The sequence below is a fragment of the Stenella coeruleoalba genome, assembly GCF_951394435.1.
Source record: "Stenella coeruleoalba genome assembly, chromosome: 4".
Classification (NCBI taxonomy): Eukaryota; Metazoa; Chordata; class Mammalia; order Artiodactyla; family Delphinidae; genus Stenella; species Stenella coeruleoalba.
Window position 1 is genome coordinate 106,651,463 of NC_137149.1, and position 22,870 is coordinate 106,674,332.

Consider the following 22,870-nt stretch of genomic DNA (forward strand, 5'->3'; position numbering starts at 1 on the left):
GTTATATCTCTTTAATGAATTGACCCTTTTATCATTGCAAAATGACCTTGTCCATCACTGGTAATATTCTTTGCTTTGAAATTTACCTTCTGATATTAATATAGCCACTTCAGCTTTCTTTCCATTAATATGAGTATGGTATATCTTTTTAAAATCCTTTTTCTTTTTGACTATTTTTTTCTCTTTTTCTGAAATATGTTTCTTAGAGGCAGTATATATTAGAGTCTTTCTTTTTTATCTAATATGACAATCTTGCTTTTTAATTGAAGTATTTAGACCATTTATATTTAATGTGGTTATTGGCATGGTTAAGTTTAAATGTATTTTCCTACTATTGTTTTCCATTTTCTTATCTATACTTTTTTTCCTTTTTCATCTCTTTTCTATCTTGTTTTGGATCAAATGAATATTTTTATAGTTCTGGCTTATGTACTAAATTTGCTTATTAATTCTAACTTTTTGTTTTGTTATTTTAGGATTTAGAGTACTTAATTAACAGTGTAACTTCAAATGATATTATACCACTTCCCATATAGTATATGAATCTTATTTATTACACTTCCATTTATCTACTTCCAACTTGCTTGCTATTTTTGTTTTCTTCTGCATATGCTTAAACTACATACTATATAATTAGTTTCATTTGAGCAATCAGTTCTCTTTCTTCTGCTTGAAAATAATGCTTACTATAGTATTCCACAGTTTTTTTTTCCTTTTTCTTCCAGCATATATCCAGCTAAGACAATTAAATTAAAAAGTAAGGTGTAAAATAGTTAAAATCATAATATACTTTGTTTTGTATCAATATAAAACATAAAAATTTTAAATACCACCTCTTTAAAAATAAGTTTCTCCTGATAAATAGTATGCATGCTCATTGCTCTCTCTCTCTCTCTCTCTCTCTCTATATATATATATAAATGTTTACCCTAAAATATTTATGTAAGTACTCGTCCACTTAAGACTACCCTTCTTCTAAGCTTCATCGATGGTCTCTCTATATGAAGTATATAAGCATATATGTTATACATACCAAATAAACTACATAAAATAGAAATATGTAAAGGAAAAACAAAGGAAAACATGTCCTTCTTCCTATAGGATTTACAGAGAAAATTAGTGTAATTAGTGAGGACATGTAAAATGTCTGAAGAATTTTGATGAATATCTTCTAGGAAAATAGCTATGAGAATACTAAATTTCTATTATAAAAACTTATGTTTCCATTAAACATTCAGTGAAGGTATTGTGGTCTCCCTAATATGTGCAAAAAAGGACTTTGGGATCCATTCAAAACAACAACTACAATAAGATGTCCCTCAGTTTTAGCAGGTTAGTTACACCTCTTAATCAAGTGTGTGTAGCACAGAGAACCAAATCCTGGTCCATAAGTGTTAGAAAATGTTTGATGAAAAATTCCATAGACAGAATCTGAATATTCTATATTTTAGAGGGAGTGGAGCAGAATTTCATGACAGTGGAGGGGGTTGACTCCCAGTGGTTGGCCTGACCTTAACTGCTGATGTTAAAAAACACACCAAATGTTTCTGCAGTGTTTTCTGCTGTAATTTATTTCTAGCCATAGGTTTACTTGTAGGGTTCTCATAAGCCACGCAGCAAGTGGTTTATAAATAAAGCCAGTCTGTTATAGCGTCATTACATTAAGAGACAGAATTGCTGGATTTTTTTCATTCTGTGAAAAGCTCACATCTTGAGAATCCATGTTTGATATTATTATGGTACACCTAAGATGTATCTTGCTCCAATTAACATTATCATGCTAGTCACTATAAAAAAACCCAAGGGCAGACTAGAGAACGTAGTAGGTTCACTACTTTCAGGAGGCTGAGTTGTAACCCAACCCATTGACTTCATCACAGCTTTCTTCCATGTAGAATAACGAATTTTACTTTCTGTGGCTTTTATCTGTGGTTCAAACCGTTCCATCATGACCACTGACAAATCCTCGGGTTTAAGACTCCAAACATCTACCCCTTCTGCAGCTCCTGCTGCCATGGCAGCTCCCAGGGCAGTTGTTTCAGGCATGGAGGCTTTTATTACTGGAATATGCAGAATGTCTGCTTGCAGTTGCATAAGAACTTTGTTGTTGGTCATTCCTCCATCCACCTGCAAATGACTGAGTGGAATTCCACAGTCATGGTTCATGGCATCCAAAATCTCTCGGGTTTGGAAACAAATAGCTTCTAATGCAGCAAAAGCAATATGACTTTTATTGGTGAACTGAGTGAGACCACAGATTATCCCTCTTGCAGTGGGCTCCCAATAAGGTGCGTATAACCCTGAAAAGGCTGGGATGAAGTAGCAGCCATAAGAAGTACCTACTTCTTTAGCAAGTTTTTCACTTTCTTCTGAGGTCTTTATAATTCCAAGATTGTCTCTCAGCCAGCGAATAACAGCACCGGCTATAGCAACAGAACCTTCCAATGCATAACATACTGGCTTGTCTTTGCCTAGCTTGTAAGCCACTGTGGTCAGGAGGCCGTGTTCAGAAAATACACTTATGACCTGTATTACATAGTAAGAAACAGCCTGTTCCATACGTGTTTTTGGCTTGTCCTTCCTGGAAGCACATTTGTCCTACTAATGCAGCAGACTGGTCCCCCAAACATCCAGATATTGGCACACCTTCCAAGGCCCCCGTTTTCATCCGGCCATAGATCTCAGAAGAACTCCAGACATTTGGAAGAATGTCCATTGGAATTTCAAAAAAGTTACACAGCTTTTTATCCCATTCTAAAGAATGGATGTTGAAGGGCATTGTCCTACTTGCATTTGTTACATCTGTACAATGGATACCTCCATTAACTCCTCCTGTCAGACTCCAGATAAGCCATGAATCAATAGTACCAAAAAGAGCTCTACCTTCTTCAACAACCTTTTGAACTTTTCTCACATTGTTAAGAATCCAACGAAGTTTTACTGCACTGAAGTAAGTGCTAAGTGGAAGGCCTGTCTTGGACTTGACAAAGTTATTATTTCCTGGAATTTTTTTGCTAAGTCTCAACAGTAGACTGGGTTCTTAGATCGAGCCACACCACATCATTATAGAGTGGCTCTCCAGTTAATTTGTCCCAGATAACAGTGGTTTCCCTCTGACTGCTGACACCAATAGCTTTTATGTTGGATATATCAATACTGAGTTCTTGAAGTTTCTCACATGTTTTCTCTATACATTCATAAACTGACTGAAGAGTTTCCTTAAGGTCTTGTTCTACCCATCCTTCTTTTGGGAACTCTTGGGTTAATTCCACTTCATGCTGACTAAGTAGTTCATGCTGACTAAGTAGTTTTGAATTGAAAACCATAAAGTGAGTGGAGTCAGTACCCTGGACCACTGCCCCCACCAACGGCCCCACAACTGCCATCTTCGGAGCTGCCATGAAACCTGTAGTTGGGCTCAGCTGCTTGGGTGCTAAGCTCAGCTGCTCCGGTGCTCAGCAGCTCTGGTGCCATTTCCCCGGTGATGGAGGTGTTGGTGGGGGTGGGGTACGCAGAACGTCAGGAGCGTCAGGATCATAACGCGCAGGCTCAGTAACTGCCTAGGCTGAACCTGAATGAGCTGGGGCATGCTTTGTTCTCTAACCAGCACTGCATCTTTTCACCCCACTCCTTTGGCTCGAGCTCCACCCCCAACCACTCAATTATCTTTTAAGGAGATTTAAGCTTAAAAAAATCATATATTTACCAACATAATTATTGTTACTTGTGCTCTTCATTGTGTTGTGTGGATCCACATTTCAGTTATCGCGTTCCTTCAACCTGTAAGATTTCCCCCAATATTTCTTGTAGTGTGGTCTGTTGGAAATGAATTTTTACAACTTTTGAACATCTGAAAAGTATTTCATCTACTATTTAAAGATATTTTCTCTGGATATAGAATTCTTATTAACTTTTTTTTCCTTAAATTTCAGTGCCTTGAAACTGTTGCTCCGCCCTCTTCTCTCTTGTGTTGTTTCAGGTGTGAACCTCACTGTCAAACTTATTTTTTAAATGTCTGTTTTTCTCTCACTGTCTTTAAGATTTTTTTTTCTTTATCAATGGTTTTGGTCAGTTTTATGATGATATTACTTGGCGTAGTTTTCTTATTTTCTGTGCTTGGGGCTCATTGAGCTACTTGGGTCTATGGGTTTATGGATTTTATCAAATTTGGAAAACTTTGGGCCATTATTTCTATAAATATGTTTTATTTTTCCTCTCTTCTCTGCTTTAGGGACTCCAATTACATATATTGGCATTCACTGCTCTACTCATTATTACAATTATTTTCTGTTTCTGTGATTCATTTTAGATAGTTTCTATTGCTATGTCTTCAAGTTTACTAATCTTTTCTTCTCCATTATTTAATCTATTAATCCATCTATTGTATTTTTCACCTCACATATTGTAGTTTTCATCCCTAGAAGTTCAATTGGATTTTTAAAAATATAAACTTAGCTTTTTGAACACATGGGATACAGTTAGAATAACTTAATTTCATCTTCTGCTAATTCTAGCATCTGTGTCAGTTCTGGTTCAATTTTGACTGATTAATTTTTCTCCTCATTATGGCTTGTATTTCTCTGCTTCTTTGCATGCTTGATAATTTTTGATTAGGTGCCAAACATTGTAAACTTTACCTGGTTGGATTGCTGGTTATTTTTGTGTTCCTAAAGACCTTGAGCGTTGTCTTGGGATGCAGTTAAGTTACATGGAAACAATTTGATTCTTTTGGGTCTTGCCTTTAAGATTTGTTAGATGGAACAGGACAGTGTTTAATGTGGGGCTAATTATTCCCCTTACCTGTGATGAGATCCTTCAGTGTACTTTATCCAAGGCCCATGAAAAATGAGCTTTTCATGGCTGGTGGAAATAGTCCGTGTTCCCAGTTGTGGGTAAATACTGGGTACTGTCATCATTAGTCTTTTCATATGCATCTCTCCCCAGTCTCATGTAGTTTCCTCACACACATGCACTGATCAATACTGAACTGAATACTCAAAGGGGATACTCTGAAAGTCTCCAGAGTTCTCTTCCTGTACAACTCTTTTCTTTCCAGTACCATATCCTGCGCGGTCTAGCTGCCTTTGTCTCTCTGGATGCTCAGCTTTGTCTCCTCACTACGGGGTTTCCACTGGGCTCCACCTGGGTTTCCCTTCCTAGTGCTGTGGCCTCAATACTCTCTCAAGGCAATAGGCTAGGGAAGTCATAATAATCATGCTATTTGTTTCTTGCCTCTTAGAGATCACTGTCCCTCATGGACTGATATTCAGCATCTTATAAACTGCTGTTATGTAATTTTTGACTTATGTGAAATGTCTCATATATTTTGTCCATTTTTTAATTGTTTCAAATGATAAATGAAGATAAATCTAGTGTCTGTTACTCCATCATTGTAAGAGTGGAAGTCCACTGAATAGAAGCTTAAATTTTCAGATTGATTGTAAAGTTGGTGAATAAATATTTATCTACTCATTAATTTTAATTCATGAAATGTCCAATCAGTGAATGGCAATTTTCTGCATTAGGCCATAGGCTATACTTCTAAGTTAGCTCAAGGATGCAGCTCATTTATTCTTAGTGAAACCAACAGAACGAGATAGAAAATACCATAAAAATCAACAATATTGTTCTTTTACTATTTTGACTGGATCGTATTTTCCTTTTAAGTAAACTTTTTAAAGGAAGTCAGAAAAACAAAATTAGCAACCAGATTTAATTTGAATAGTAGGGGACTGAAATCATCAGAAGATGGTACAGATTTTCCTGATATCTTTGTTAAGTTTTAAAATTCAACCAGAGCTTTCCTAAGCAAACATTTAGAGGCAACACTTACCAGTATGCCTGTTTACCGTACTATGTTTTAATTCTCATGAAACATTAAAAAAATTAAAAAAATTTTTTTCTTCCCAAATATTTGGCAGTAGTAAACATTCTATGTACAGATTATTCAATAAAAAGATTTGACCTAAAGTTTGTTTTCTACTTTCCCTCTCCCCTGCCACCCCAGTATATGCACACAAATGTCCCGATCATATTAGTTTTTGAGCCTAGGGATAATTTAAGCATTTTGTTTTTAATACAAGTAACATACATAAAGTCATCAGTTCTGTCTATAAAGAACTCGTTTACATACTAGTTCCACTTTGAGTAAGTTGTAGCCAATAAATAATCAGATAATAATTGTTTCAATTTAGTTTAGAAAGGAACGTTGACGAGATTGATTTAACTTTCTTAGAGTAATTACAAACTATTGATGGATTTAACCAAAACTGACTAGCAATGCTTTTTTTATTTGTTTGTTTGTTTAAACTAAGAAGCTTAAACTAACTCTACTATTTTTATATTATAGAAATTAAAAACATTAACACTTTTGATTGTTCGTCTCTAATAGCCTCCCTATATTTTAATTTAAGCACCTCTGAAATAATCATTGGTACTACCTTATTTTTGAAGACATTATACTTTACAAGGAAATTATTTCATTTGTGTCATATTCCATACAAATGCAAATCCTTTAACGATGGTCATACTATTCAGAATAGTTCCCCAAATCAGATATTTCTTCAAAAAGTTTTTTAGTAAAAGATTGCTAAAATTAGAGTTGTTAAATGAATTGACTTTCTATTATTACTTATTTACCTTTAAGGTCACTCTTCTATAGTGCAGTTACTTCTTAATATAAAATCTTTTAAATGATGTCCACACTGTAAAGTTCAAAATTTAATTGTTCATTCATTAATTTGACAGATATGCTTTGAGAGGTTGCTATATATAGGCTGTATTTTAGACAATAACATAGCGCCACATGAAACATTCTTCCTGCACTTATTATAACATCTAAGTTAAGAACAATCCCAACTACTTGTCTATATTGGCATATCTTCCTTTGCGCATCTTGTTTTAGAGAACCATTCATTTAATTATTATTTTCCCCCTGTCAAGCCCACTAAATTATATGTTCAATGAGGGCAGGTATTTTGGCTGTTTTATTCAATCTTGCATCTTCAGCATTTAGAACATGCCTGACTCTAAGCAAAAACTCAAGAAATATATATTGAATGAATTAATGAGCACCACTATATATGGTTCTCACTGTAACTAATTATCATAAAGTCAAGTTAATTTTAATTTTCATTGCTGGATGGGCTATTGATTATTCATTTTACAATCTAATATAATAAGGTAGATTGATGAATAGATAAAAAGACGGATAAATGAAAAGATATATAGTAAAATTAGTATAGTAAAATATTAATTGTAGAATCTGTGTGGTAGATAAAATGGTGTTGGTTCTTTCAATTTTTCTATGTTTGCAAATTTTTATAACAAAATATTGGGAAAATGCAATGCAAAAAAAAAGCTGCAAAACAGTTAATACAGATCTATTTCATACAGGTTCTTTTGTTTGTTTGGAGGAATAGTTGAAAGGAATAAAAGAGTCAATGCCAAGTTTATGTAAATTTGAGAGATTCTTTGGTGGCATAATCTACTCATAGTTGTTCATCCCAAGAAAACCATTAATTGTGAATCATTTTTGTTAAGGTATTTGCACTTTTATTGTAGGAATTTTCTTCTGGTTTTTATAAACCTTGTAAATCTTAGGAAGCCAGCTGCAGGTTTAACCCTTTGTTTGGCTTTTAACAAGAAATATGAGGCGTTCAGGAAGGCTGCTACTCTTTTCAGTCTCTAATGAGTGGGAATCAATTTTGAAAGTTTTGATTTCACCAAATTTGCACATACCTTGTCTTGAATTTGAGAGTGTGCACCCTGATGGTAAGGGCACTGAATTATATAGTTTGTGGCTAGGAAATTTAACTTTTTTTAGATTGTGTCATAACCAATGCATCATCACAGTTGGTAATCTTCAAAACGCTGACGCATTTTTCTACATGCTGTTCCCCAATGTGCTGGACCAGCTGTTGAGAGCCATGCCCTCCAATTGCCTGGAAGACCTCTTCTTGGACCACAAATCACCTAACATACTATCCCTCTTTGTTCTAATAAAGAAGGGAAAAATTAAAGCGAGCTACCGTGGTTTATTACTCACGTTTTCTCTGTTAAGCGCAGGCTGTGGGAGTCACTGCATTCACATCAGGAGGCCTTGGCATTCTGGGTAAGCACTTATAACAGACAGGCCAATGAGTTTCATATTCACAACTATGAAAGTGATTGTATGAATGATTGAATCTTGAAATTTTTGACTCTGTGTGTGTGTGTTCTTTGTCATTTTCCCAGTGAAAATTGCCCTGACATTGATCTCAATGTTAATGTATTCCTGCTTACATTTGACTTTGGAATATGTTATGGCTAATTATCATTACACAGAATAAAAGAGCAGAACCCTGAGTGAGGTGCTTGGGTTTAGGGACAAAGGGAGGCCTATTCAGCATCCTGGCCCTAGGCCCAACAATTGTAATCGAACATCTTGAAACTGGTGGGACCTCTGCATCGTTTTTTTCCTTTTTCTCCCTCACTTTTTGAAGGGGGGTAGAGGAAGAGGGTTAAGGGTTTGAAGGGCTGAAATTTCCCCTTGAACATGATGTCAATATGTTGGCATGTCTCCTTTTATTAAGATGCCATCCAACTGATAACAAGTCCTGCTGTGTTTTACCAACATAAAAAATTAGACTGGAGACCGAGGAGCGGCAGGTGGCTTTTGGCACCAAGAAATAATCACACTTGATGTGGAAAGTAAAGTAAAAGGAGCCATCTGTTCACTGCAGGAGGACGTGAAAAATCACATTAACATATTGTCACTAACATCGTGAAATACACAGTTAATAATAAATTTAGTTATCATGGCAAGTCGTGTTGGATACTTACTCTGAAAATGTAGAATGTGAAAATGCTCTGTCTTGCCCACCCCATCTTTTTTTCTTTACTTTTTGGAAAAAAATACCCATTACATCTTGGGGTGTGTGTGTGTGTGTGTGTGTGTGTGTGTGTGTGTGTGTGTGTGTGTGGTGGAGTTGGGGGGAGGAAACTGTTTCATTTGAAAGCCTAGCTATTGTTCATTATTGCTGACTAAGTGAGCAAAATAATCTCTCATGCAGATGGAATGAATAACTTATTTGATTCTGCCACTTATTATCTATCATGTTCCTCTATAGCTTGTTACCTGGATGGAAAAAAAGAGATGTAGGCAATAAAAAGGTGGTTTTGATGATGTCCCTTGCACAAGACCCAGAGCTTGCAAACCCTTCTGTGACAGGCTCAGAGGTGGCAGAGTGCTGCCCGAGAGGAGAATCAGAGGCTGTGACCTTTTCTTGAATGTCTAATGGGCATCTCACTCTGCCTTTAATCAGTAAACTGTTCTGATGTGTACTGTCATGTGTGATGCCTGCACACACTTTACAAGAGAACAAACGTGTTAAAGCATCAGGATGGGAAAGTTTTCTTGCACTTTTTTTTGGTGCATGTGTTGTTTACATATGTCAATAAAATAAAGAAGCTACAGAGGCTGGAGATCAAACTAAACTTGGGAAAATTGGGGTTATTGTTGCTGAGTCATTGTTAGAGCCATGTTTACACACCTTTTGCTGTAACAGTGCGCTATCTAGTTTCTTGCAGTCATTGTTCACTATCACTACAGATCTGTGACTCAAGTCCAGATCATTAGTAGTATTATTAATATCAAAATCTCAGTCTCACTATTTACAAAATTACAGTTGTCATACGATAGAATTCTAATAAATAACTTGACCAAGCGTCATTCCCCAGTTATGGTTGTTGATCTATATCCAGTCATTATCACATTTGCTAGAAAGTGGCAATATATCGATAACTTCAAGAATATGTGTATGTAATTGTGTAAAGAGCATTAGAATAAAAATCAGGATTTTAGTTCCAGCTCTGACTAACTAGCTTTATGATATTTAGCAAGTCCAGTTATCTCCCAGACCCGTTTTTCTTAGGGGTAAAATTTAGGTACTCTCTAAAGGAACTTGTCCCTTCTAAAATGTAAAGATTTTAGAAAATGTTGTCCAGTGAAACTTGGTATTTATTTTAAGTTAATAGAGGGAAAATGGTGTGCAATGAGCAGTCATTTTTGGTCATACATATTTACTCATAAAACCTGAATGACCCTGGAAGGTAATACGTGAGTTCGGGTTGCTACCTTTCATTCATCAGGTTGTGATGGCATTTGGAGAGAGGTCTGTTTTCTTGGGAGCGAGGTGGTGGTGGACTTTTCTTCTGTTACGTGTGTGACATTCTGTCACTAAGGGTAAATGTTATCATATATTCCTGACTTCGGTGCAGACTCTGCCACCTCACTCAAGTCATCACTTTGTCTCATGAATAGAGACTTTTTTATTCTTTAGAACGTTTCTTAAAAATAATACAGTTTCTGTTATTTCAGTTAGATTATCTGGATGCAGAATCCACTTAATTTTCTCCACTGGTCTTGGATCATATGGTGGTTCACCTTCCTGGATGTCCTTCCTTCTCTGTTATACAATCTACGAAAATGTCAGCTCATGTTTCTTCTTCATGGAAACCTTTCCTGACCTCTTAACCTTAGTTTAATCCCATTGTACCTTATACCTCCCTTTTTCTAACCGTCATTGCACTTGAATTAATTGTTTGGTGTATGCCATCTCTGCTGGACTATAACCCTCGTGAAGGCAGCCCCCTGTCCCTTTGTCATGGTCACCAATAATGCCAGGCATATAAAGCATTTAATAAGTATCATTTTATTGATTGATAGTTGGTTACTCAAACCAACTGTCAGGTTTTATCAGGTTTCAGGGAAAATAGAATGGGTCTTTGGCATTGGCATTATTCTACATTTATCCTGAAAGCCTCTGATGAACTTTAGGGTACTATTCCAGGGGTTATCATTCCTATGGAGGCACAGATAGAACTAGACACCATTTTAGGGTTCTTCTGGAGCGATTAGAATGTCTAAAGGACATCCTAGCATGGACATCAAAATAGTTCATGGCTCTTCCAAGGCTCTTGGATTCATTTTTATAATAGCCTGAAAATATATTATCAAAAAGTTGAACAATGTACTTAATAAGTCCTCAGCTGGTCCTGGGGCTGATCCAAGAGTCTGAATCTACCAAAGCATTTAAGTCTTACATGGACAAACTATTCTTCAGTAGACTGGAATCCATCATTGAACTAAAGTTTACTCAGCTTGGGGGAAACATGTAAGTTTAATTTTATGGAGATGCAAACTGGCAAAGGAATATGTTTTGTAATATCAAGTAGGAACTATATATCTCTTCATGTGTTACTTTGCTATAAAGTTTAGAATGAAATGAATTTGCCATCAAATTAAGTATGATTTGAAATGATAAAATGAATTACTAGTGTCCTCCCCAAAGTTATTGTCAGAACTGTTATATAAATAGAGTCACATACGTTACATGGAAAATACGTGCTTAACTCATTTTATATTTATTATTTTAATACATATTTACTGAAACATGTTTATTAGTAATAAATAATCCCCATAGTAGGAGACATAATTATTGCTCTATTGTTTTATTAACTGAAAATCTAGTAAAAAGTAGCCACCAGGAATGAAAATGTCTGTGGTAATCATCTAAAAAGGTAGATGAAACTAGGAAATTATCATAGTGAATGATAATTATACTCTCTAGAAAGTTGCCAAATGTTTAGACTTAGGTTGGGAATATTTTGCCACAATGCATAAAAATTACCTCAGACCCTTAGAGGCAGTTGTACAAACTGACAAGCATTTTCAGAATTGACAGTCCCCCTTACCCAGTAGATATTTCATTCCCTGCATGCTGGGCTTCTTTGCAGTTGTTGAAAACCAAGGCAGATGGGCACTCCAGTCAGCCTGAGGGGACAGGAATAACACACTTCAGAGCACCGGGTGCCATGAGATTCCTTCTTTTCATCAGACGGGCTAATAGACCCACGGAGGCCAGGAATTCAGTCATATCCTAGAGGGTCTTGCAGGTGGTCATCATTGAAGTGCCTGGTAGACTTCCTGGCCGACCCCTGGTTTCACAGAGTGTGTTGAAAGTATAGCTCTTCCACTGTGACAGCCAGGTTTCGACATGAAATAGCATATTAGAAAAACTCTGATGGTTTTGCAAGAATCGAAAACATTCAGAGGTTGATGCTGATGAAGAATTCTTGTGTTTTTCTTTTCTCCCTCTCTCTTTATTATGGTAAGAACGCTTAACATGAGATCTCCCTTCTTAACAGATTTTTAAGTGTATAATGCAGTATTGTTATCTTAAGGCACAATGTTATATCTTAGATCTCTAGAACTTATTCATCTTGCATAACTGAAATTTTATACATGCTGATTAGCAGCTCTGCATTTCCCTCTCTCCTCAGTCCCTGGCAACCACCATTCTGTTCTTTGCTTCTGTAAGTTTGTATTTGATAACTCATACTGGTGGAATCATGCAGGATTTGTCATTCTGGTATTTGTTTCTTTTCTGTTTCTGTTGGCTATTACCACATATCCTTAGTAGTTCCATCTATCAATAAGTACCCTTTGCTCTTCTTCCTCTGAACTTCTGAGGCATACAGTGACTCTTGATTCAGCACTATTAATTCCTTTTTAATATCTGGTAACCCTTTTTCTCTGATTACGGTGTAAGCTACCTAGGGGGACAAGACTGCTTGAGTCATTCTATAGTCTTAGTAACGCCTTGCACATAAGAATAATAGTCTATACTTCTGCGCTTCTTTTTCCTTCCTTCATTAATTCAAGAAATATTTACCAAGTATAAACTATTAAATAATTGCTAGAATAGCCTTTGGGATAAAATCGTGAACTAGACAGACACAGTCCTTGTCCTTGTGAGGTTATAGTGGTGAAGCAGGCAAAAACTGAGTAAATGAAGATAAACAAATTGCAAATTGTAATAAGTGTTAAAAGGGAATAAATGACTAAAACTGAGCATAACTGTGGGTGGGAGAGGTGACTGGATTTTCTGTTTTTCTCGCTATTTGTTTTTCCCATTTTTATCTTAGCTGCCCCCTCTTCCAAGTCAAATACTCTGAATTTCTTCTTTCAGGTAGGTGTATGTCTACAGAATAAGAACTATGAAAGGCTAACCACTGTTATTATTTTCTGTTTCCACTACACCTCTCCTGGGTGTGTATAAGCAGATTGCCTACAAGTAAGGACAGGTCATGGCTTTTCAGTGACCAGATGCAGTATGCCTTACCAAGTACCACACATACAACAGATACTATGTACAGAATAATTCTGATTAAATTAGAATACAGAAGAAATGCTTTGCTAACACTGAAAAGTTAGACATGTTTTCAGAACAGTACTCTTATTATTAATATCCCCATTGGCATATAGTTTTTACAAGCCAAGAGCCATGCCTATAAAGCCCATAGAAGGTTTATGATGAGTATGTGCAGAAGGGAAGAATGATGGACTCTGGGAGAAATTTATTATTATTCCTTAATTGATTATCCTAGTTCAAGACTAGTTATACATGCCATTAAGCACCCTCTTACATGTCTTAATATATAGCTTTACAGTGGAAATAAACAGATACAGAGGCTTACTATGTAAATTAAGCTACAAACAATTAATATGTTACCTTATAGAAGTGATAAGAAATCAAATATGGCATATGGGTTTATGGCTAACTGCGGGAACATGATTCTTGAATGTACGTAAATACCAGTAAATCCATCAAGTAATCTGCCTTAATATTCTGCAAAAGGTAGACCCTCGAGGGAGCTATGTTTACAAATTGAACTTCAAAAACTAAGAGAGATGAAGAACTTAGAAGCTTAGAAATAGGTACTATGTTAGTTCACTAGGTCTGTCTCTAAAAAAGTACCACAGACTGGGTGGCTTAGACAACAGAAACTTATATTCTCACAATTATAAGCCTGAGATTAAGGTGTTGGCAGGGTTGTTTCCTCTGAGGTATCTCTTCTTGGCTTATAGATGACTGTGTTCCCCTCTTTGTCTTCACATGGACTTACCTCTGTGTGTCTATGTCCTAATCTTCTCTTCTGAGGACACCAGTCAGATTGGATTAAGACCCACCCATGTGACTTCATTTTACCTTAATTACATCTTTAAAGGCCCTATCTACAAATACAGTCACATTCTGATGTACTGTGGGTTAGGACTTCAACATATGAATTTGGGGGGACACAAACCCATATCAGATACTAAAATAACAATTACTGAGTAAGTCAGGGCCAGGGTCTAACCAGGTAAATGAAAACCACTTCAATTATTTGCAACAGAGGGAATTTGAAGCAAGAAATTGATTTCATAGGTGATAGAAAGGTTGCAAATCCAAACGAGATAGTGAGGCAACTCAAGGATTAAAAAGTAGGAAATTCCTTTGTATATTCTTGCTTCCTTTGTCATAGATTAATTGACCATGGGTGTATGGGTTTATTTCTGGGCTCTCTGTTCTGTTCCATTGATCTATGTGTCTGTTTTGGGGCTCATACCATACTGTTTTGATTACTGTAGCTTTGTAGCTTAGTCTGAAGTGAGGGAATGTGATGCCTCCAGCTTTGTTCTTCTTTCTTAAGATTGTTTTGGCCATTTGGGGGGTCTTTTGTGGTTCCATACAAATTTTAGGATTATTTGTTCTAGTTCTGTGAAAAATGCCCTTGGTATTTTGATAGGGATTGCATTGAATCTGTAGATTGCCTTGGGTGGTATGGTCATTTTAACAATATTATTTCTTCCAATCTAAGAACATGGTATATCTTTCCATCTTTTTGTGTTGTCTTCAGTTTCTTTCATCAGTGCCTTATAGTTTTCCACATACAGGTCTTTTCCTTCCTTGGGTAGGTTTATTCCTAGGTATTTTCTTTTTGGTGCAATGGTAAATGAGATTGTTTCCTTAATTTCTCTTTTTGATATTTCATTGTTAGTGTATAGAAATGCAACAGATTTCTGCGTATTAGTTTTGTATCCTGCAACTTTATTGAATTCACTGATGAGCTCTAGTAGCTTTCTGGTGGCATCTTTAGGACTTTCTGTATATAGTATCATGTCATCTGCAACCAGTGACAGTTTTAATTCTTCCTTTTCAATTTGGATTCCTTTTATTTCTTCTCTGATTGCTGTGGCTAGAACTTCCAAAACTATGTTGAATAAAAGTGGTGAAAGTGGGCACCCTTGTCTTGTTCCCAGTCTAGAGGGAATGCTTTCAGCTTTTTGTCCTTGAGTATTTTGTTAGCTGTGGGTTTGTCATATATGGTCTTTATGTTGAGGTATGTTCCCTCTATGCCCACTTTTTGGAGAGTCTTTTTTAATCATAAATGGACTTTGAATTTTGTCAAAAGCCTTTTCTGCAAGTACTGAAAAGATCGTATGGTTTTTGTTCTCAATTTGTTAATGTGGTGTATCACATTGATTGATTTGCAGAAAAATCCTTGCATCCCTGGGGTAAATTCCAGTCGATCAAGGTGTATGGTCCTTTTAATGTATTGTTGGATGTGGTTTGCTAATATTTTGTTGAGGATTTTTACATCTATGTTCATCAGTGATATTGTCCTGTAATTTTGTGTGTGTGTGTGATATCTTTGTCTGGTTTTGGTATCAGGATAATTCTGGCCTCATAGAATGAGTTCAGGAGTGTTCCTCTCTCTGCAATTTTTTTGAATAGTTTGAGAAGTATAGGTATTAACTATTCTCTAAAATAATGAAATTAGAACATTCTCTAACACCATATACAAAAATAAACTAAACATGGATTAAAGACCTAAATGTAAGACTGGATACCATAACATTCCTAGAGGAAAACATTGGCAGAACACTCTTTAACATAAACTGTAGCAATAATTTTTTTGCATCCATGTCCTAAAAACAAAGGAAATAAAACAAAAATAAAGAAATGGGACCCAATTAGACTTAAAAGCTTTTGCACAGCAAACGAAACCATCCATAAAACAAAAAGACAACCTACTGAATGGGAGAAACTATTTACAAATGATATGACCAATAAAAGGTTAATATTCAACATGTATAAACAGCTCATACAACTCAACATCAAAAAAGCCAACACCCGATTAAAAAATGGGCAGAAGAATTGAATAGACATTTTTCCAAAGAGAAAATGCAGATGGCCAACAGGCACGTGAAAAGATGTTCAATATTGCTGATAATTAGAGAAATGAAAATCAAAACCACAATGAGACATTACCTCACACCTGTCAGAATGGCTGTCATCAAAAAGACCACAAATAACAACCACTGGCAAGGATGTGGAAAAATGGGAACCCTTGTACACTGTTGGTAGGAATGTAAATTGGTGCAGCCACTGTGGAAACAGTATGGAAATTTCTCAAAAGCTAAAAATAGAACTACCGTATGACCCAGCAGTTCCATTCCTGTGTATATATCAAAAAAACCCAAAAACACGTATTCAAAAAATACATGCATCCCAACATTATAGCAACATTATTTACAGCAGCTGAGATATGGGAACAATTAAGCGTCCATCAGCAGATGAATGTATAAAAAAAGATGCGGTATATATGTATATACAATGGAATACTATTCAGCCGTAAAAAGAATGAAATTTTGCCATTTGTGGCAACATGGATGGACTTGGAGGGCATTATGCTAAGTAAAGTAAGTCAGACAGAGAAAGACAAATACTGTATGATATCACTTATATGTGGAATCTAAAAGATACAGCAAACTAGTGAATAAAACAAAAATGAAGCAGACTCACAGATATAGAAAACAAACTGGTGGTTACCAATGGGGAGAGGGAAGTGGGGAGAGTCAATATAGGGGTAGGAGGTTGAGGTATAAAGTATTAGGTATAAAATAAGCTACAAGGATATATTGTACAACACAGAAATTAGCCAATATTTTATAATAACTGTAAATGGAGTATAACCTTTAAAAGTTGTGAATGACTATATTGTACACCTGTATCATATAATATTGTACATCAACTATATGTTGATAAAATTAAAAAAAATAAATTTATACATTTTTTAAAAAATGAAAAAAAAGTGGGTAACTCTTCCCTTTTTTTTTTTTTGGCCACACTGTGCAGCCTGTCGTAGCTTAGTTTCCTGATCAGGGGCTGAACCTGTGCCCCCTGCACTGGGAGTGTGGAGTCCTAACCACTGGATTGCCAGGGAAGTCCCAGGAAACTTTTTGTAAGCCTAGAATAGAGGGACAAAAGGAAGAAGTAGTACTGGCAGAGACAAGGATGGGTTTACCTGGTAGAAGCTGGAACCACACAGGGCCTGGAAACACTGAAGCCCCAAAAGAAACACAGGTGCTGCCTGAAATAATGCTCAAGGCAGAGACAGAGGGAAGAATACTCTGTTTTCTCCCTTCTTCTTACTCTCCGTTTTTCTGCCAGGGCCCTTTAATAGCCAACCCTGGACAGAAGCCTGGCAATTACAGCCTGCCAGGGTCTGTTCTACATTACAGACAAAGTAACAGGAAGGCAAGGAGTGAATCTGAGGCCAAACAAGCCAAAGACTGGCACAAGTGCTAAAAAATAGAACATTATACAGTGATTCGAAATGGTCCTTCAAATTAATGAAGGGAGATTTACATATTTATATTTATGGTTAGTGACTGTTATATAAATCTACCCACAAGTGCCCAAACAAGACTTACTTTATTTTATTCTTGTAATTTCTTTAAAAATATTTCTTTCCTTCTTTGCCTGGAAGATCCATCCCCCTCCCACCCCACAATCTGTGCATTTCTAAATTCTAAACATTGTGTTAAACCTTGCTTTAATTCTCCTTTGAAGTTTCGCAAATTCTTCTTTTCTTCTCTTCTTAATCCCATTCACTCTGTCTATGTTGGTCTCAGGGCACTGAGAACTTTCCCATCTATATGAGCAACTATTTATATACCCAATATGTAGTTTTTAAGATCAGGGCCTGGAGTCTTTATAGTTTGCATAGTTTTTTTAATACTGCAGCTTGCATATTATTAAAGATCAATAAATATATCTAATGAATAATTGTACTTAAGAAAACTCTTATAATATTGGCTTTATTCCCACTTAGTATTTTTAATCTTATTATCTTTCCTACAATTTTTTCCATCATCTTTAGCATTCTGGATAACAAAGCTAATAGAACACAAGCATTTCTTTTCTTTTTGATTCCTTTTTGAGGGAAGATATATTTCATTTTATGGTTATGTAGATAAGAATCCTTAACATGGGATTCAGAGAAATTACCCTCTTGTCCCATCTAAATATCAAAAGGCACATGAAATTTTGAATGTGTATTCTAAGTTAATAGGTCTTTTCTATTATTTTCCCCCCTTTTTTGCATGATCACTTTTTTAGATCTTGAAATAAATCTCTTCCTTCCACTGACATTTATTGACTATGAGCCAGGCATGCTCTAGGCTTTTAAAATATGTCAGGAAACAAAACAGACTATTTTTCCCTTGTATTCTAGCAAAAATAACAATAAACATAAAAAGTAAATTGTAAGTTCACTGAAGGTGATGTGTAATATGAGGGAAAAACTAGAATTAGTTTGAGGTTAGTAAGATCAAAAGGGTCAGGATGGAGGTAGGTAGCTGACTGCCATTTAAATAGGATGGTGAGAGTCAATAAAGGTGACAATTGAGCAGAGACTTAAAGGAAGTGATAAAGTTGGCAATACCGGTATCTGGAAAAGGAGCTTTCCAGGCAAAGAGAATAGGCTATAAAGGCCCTACGGTGGTAAAATTCCTAGAACAGACATTCCCAAGCTTTTTAATTTCATGGAGCTCAGTGTCTAATTTTTTTTTCCACAGTGTCTCTAGACCAAGAGAAATACCTAACAGTTCTATTCATTAAGTAGTTTGTCACAGACAATAAACGTCTTTGTCAAAATTTAATAGTCATTTAGAAAACTAATATATGTACATTATAGATAAGTAATATATATATATATATATATATTTTTTTTCATTCTTAAATAACTGCAGTTACTTTCGAATGGACTTTGCGTTCCTGTTGGGGACTCACCTTGGTCAAGGTGGTAGGATGTGGTTAACCTTTAGATATATGTTGAAGGTAGAGCTGGTAGGATATGTTGATGGATTAGGTGTGAAATATGAGGAAAAGAGAGGAGTCAAGGATGACTCAGATTTTTGGGCTGAGGAACTGGAAGGAAGAAGTTGTCATCATCAAGAGAGGGAGAGTAGACAGACAGCAGGTAAGCAGTTGTGGGAGCTCCATTCTAGAAACGTTACATTTCAGGTGTGATAATAGTTAGACATGAAAGTAGGCAGCTGGATTTACGAGTGCAATGTTCAGAAGGGAGGCATGGGATGAAAATGTGCTTTGACCTGGTGAGAGGTACAGAGACAGTGGGTAAAGTCTGGAGCTAAAGGAGACCTTCCAGAGAATAAATGTAGATGGGGGAGAGAAAGGATCCAAAGACTGAACCTTGGGACCTTCAATAGGAATCGATTTGGGAGAAGAGAAGGAACAAGGAAGTAGATTTAGAAAGTTAGGGGAAAAACCATGAGAGCGTGCTATTCTGGAAGTGCAGTGAAAAGCAGATCATCTACTTTGTCTAATACTGTGGAAGGGACAGTAAAGATAGATAAATAAAATGCAGTTTGGTAAGCACTTCAGTAAACTCAGAAATGGAATTCTCTTAACAAAATAGCTAGTGTTACTGTGTGACAATAACACAGTATCAATCAATGCAAAATTGCTATTAGACTTTTCCATTAAAGAATGAGAAAAATCAGGAGATCTGCACTTCTGATTTTAGAGTTTATTAGCAGTATCTAGTAATACACTATAATGAGTTTTAAAACAAAATGGAAAATTGTTAAACCTTAAGAAAGGTAATTAAAAATAATCTTAGTAATCTTGATAGGCAAAATTTGTTTTCAGTTAAAAACTATTGGCAAGAAAAATATGTTTGAGATCCAGTGCTGTTTTTGCATAGTGACTTAATACATAGCAAGCAATGCTGAATATTTGCAGAAGATCTGGTAAGAGCAGGTAGCAGCAGTTTCCTTTTCAATATGTTTTAAATGGCAGTATGATAAAGCTGGAAAATAACAATTTTAATGTTCCTTTAAAATTGGCTTTGCAAAGAAGCAATTTTATTTCTGTTTGCTCTAACTGCTTGAGTTGGTTTCCTCACTTCAGACTAAAATTTCCTTAAATAAGTTTGATAGAAAACATGTTAAATTATATTTCATCATTCTAAAACAAATCCTCAACTATCTCACTTTCTTACTGAAACCTTCTATTGTCAACAGCTTACTTTTTCTTTATTCCAAAAGCACCATTATTTGACAGATGGTAATTTCTGTGATTTCTGTATGTTCTTAAAGTCAAACAGACCCCTTCTTGTCCCTCTCTTTCCTATCCCGCCTGAATCTCATGACTGATCGTCTGAACCATACTTTCACTGGTTGTGTCAGTCTGGGTTCAGTTAAGAAAACAGAGCCACACTATATATTTAAAACACACTGAATTTAATATAAATAATTAATGACATGTGATGGATGAACTGAAAACCTAACAGGGAATGGTGAGAAAATTCAAAGATTAGCAAAAATAGGAAGTTGCTACCAGCCCCAGGGCTAAAGAGAAAGCTTGAAAAGGTAGCACTCCCATAGTCCAGAGGTGGAGGCTTACTGAAGGGAGCTAGAACTATGGTGAGGGCCGCGTGGTGGGCACTGGTATCAGTAAGGGATAGTATGCGCAAAGACAGTTGGAGGAGATATAACTGTTTTCAGAAAGACCAGTCAAGCAGAGAAACAGGGGTTAAATAGCCCTGGTGTATCTATCATTGAATTTAGTTAGAAAAAGGAAAACCACAGCGATTGTTATTATCATCATCATCATCATTTACAGGTATGCAATATTTATTGAGTGAATGAACACGGTATGGCAAGACAAGCCTTTAGAATATAACTGATTAGTAAGAAAGGTCCACTGAGTCACAGGCAGAGCTGTGAATAAGGAATCTGGAATTCTTAGATAAGTGCTCATAGATAAAGCTTTACTGGAACACAGCCATGATTTTAAATTTAAAAGTTGTCTATGGCTGCTCCCACATTACAAAAGCAGAGTTGAGTAGTTGTAATACAGACCAGACAGACCACACAGTCTCTGATATTTATTATTTGGCTAATCATAGAAAATGTTTGCCTACCTCTGCTTTACACCCAGAGAGAAATCATACTGGTAGAAATCATACAGCCATGCTGATTACTATTCATTTAAAAAAAATTTAAATTTAATTTTATTTATTTTTTTATACAGCAGGTTCTTATTAATCATCCATTTTATACACATCAGTGTATACATGTCAATCCCAATCGCCCAATTCAGCAAACCACCACCCCTACCCCCTGCTGCTTTCCCCGCTTGGTGTCCATACGTTTGTTCTCTACATCTGTGTCTCAACTTCTGCCCTGCAAACCGGTTCATCTGTACCATTTTCTAGGTTCCACATATATGCATTAATATATGATATTTGTTTTCCTCTTTCTGACTTACTTCACTCTGTATGACAGTCTCTAGGTCCATCCATGTCTCAACAAATGATGCAATTTCGTTCCCTTTTATGGCTGAGTAATATTCCATTGTATATATGTACCACATCTTCTTTATCCATTCGTCTGTTGATGGGCATTTAGGTTGTTTCCATGACCTGGCTATTGTAAATAGTGCTGCAGTGAACATTGGGGTGCATGTGTCGTTTTGAATTATGGTTTTCTCTGGGTATATGCCCAGTAGTGGGATTGCTGGATCATATGGTAATTCTATTTTTAGTTTTTTAAGGAACCTCCATACTGTTCTCCATAGTGGCTGTATCAATTTACATTCCCACCAACAGTGCAAGAGGGTTCCCTTTTCTCCACACCCTCTCCAGCATTTGCTGTTTGTAGATTTTCTGATGATGCCCATTCTAACTGGTGTGAGGTGATACCTCATTGTAGTTTTGATTTGCATTTCTCTGATAATTAGTGATGTTGAGCAGCTTTTCATGCTTCTGGGCCATCTGTATGTCTTCTTTGGAGAAATGTCTATTTAGGTCTTCTGCCCATTTTTGGATTGGTTTTTTTTTTTTTTTTAATATTGAGCTGCATGAGCTGTTTATATATTTTGGAGATTAATCCTTTGTTGATTCATTTGCAAATATTATCTCCCATTCTGAAGGTTGTCTTTTCATCTTGTATATGGTTTCCTTTGCTATGCAAAAGCTTTGAAGTTTCATTAGGTCCCATTTATTTATTTTACTTTTTATTTCCATTATCCTAGGAGGTGGATCAAAAAAGATCTTGCTGTGATTTATGTCATAGAGTGTTCTTCCTATGTTTTCCTCTAAGAGTTTTATAATGTCTGGTGTTACATTTAGGTCTCTAATCCATTTTGAGTTTATTTCTGTGTATGGTGTTAGAGAGTGTTCTAATTTCATTCTCATACATGTAGCTGTCTAGTTTTCCCAGCACCCCTTATTGAAGAGACTGTCTTTTCTCCGTTGTATATCCTTGCCTCCTTTGTCATAGAAGTTGACCGGAGGTGCGTGGGTTTATCTTTGGGCTTTCTATCTTGTTCCATTGATCTATGTTTCTGTTTTTGTGCCAGTACCATATTGTCTTGATTACTGTAGCTTTATAGTATAGTCTGAAGTCAGGGTGTCAGATTCCTCCAGCTCCATTTTTTTCCCTCAAGACTGCTTTGGATATTCGGGGTCTTTTGTGTCTCCATAAAAATTTTAAGATTTTTTGTTCTAGTTCTGTAAAAAAAAGCTATTGGTAATTTGATAGGGATTGCATTGAATCTGTAGATTGCTTTGGGTAGTATAGGCATATTCACAATATTGATTCTTCCAACCCAAGAACATGGTATATCTCTCCACCTGTTGGTATCATCTTTAATTTCTTTCATCAGTGTCTTATAGTTTACTGCATACA

At 36.0% G+C, this 22,870-nt stretch overlaps 1 protein-coding gene across 1 annotated transcript; it reads right to left on the reverse strand.

Moving 5' to 3' along the window:
- Positions 1-982: 982 nt before the first annotated feature.
- On the reverse strand, positions 983-4,189 carry GK2 (glycerol kinase 2). Its single transcript, XM_079920353.1, is given in 3 exon segments — positions 983-2,514; positions 2,519-3,017; positions 3,019-4,189. Coding segments are annotated over 3 exon segments (1,662 nt in total). The 5' UTR covers positions 3,402-4,189; the 3' UTR covers positions 983-1,734.
- Between the last annotated feature and the right edge of the window lie 18,681 nt (positions 4,190-22,870).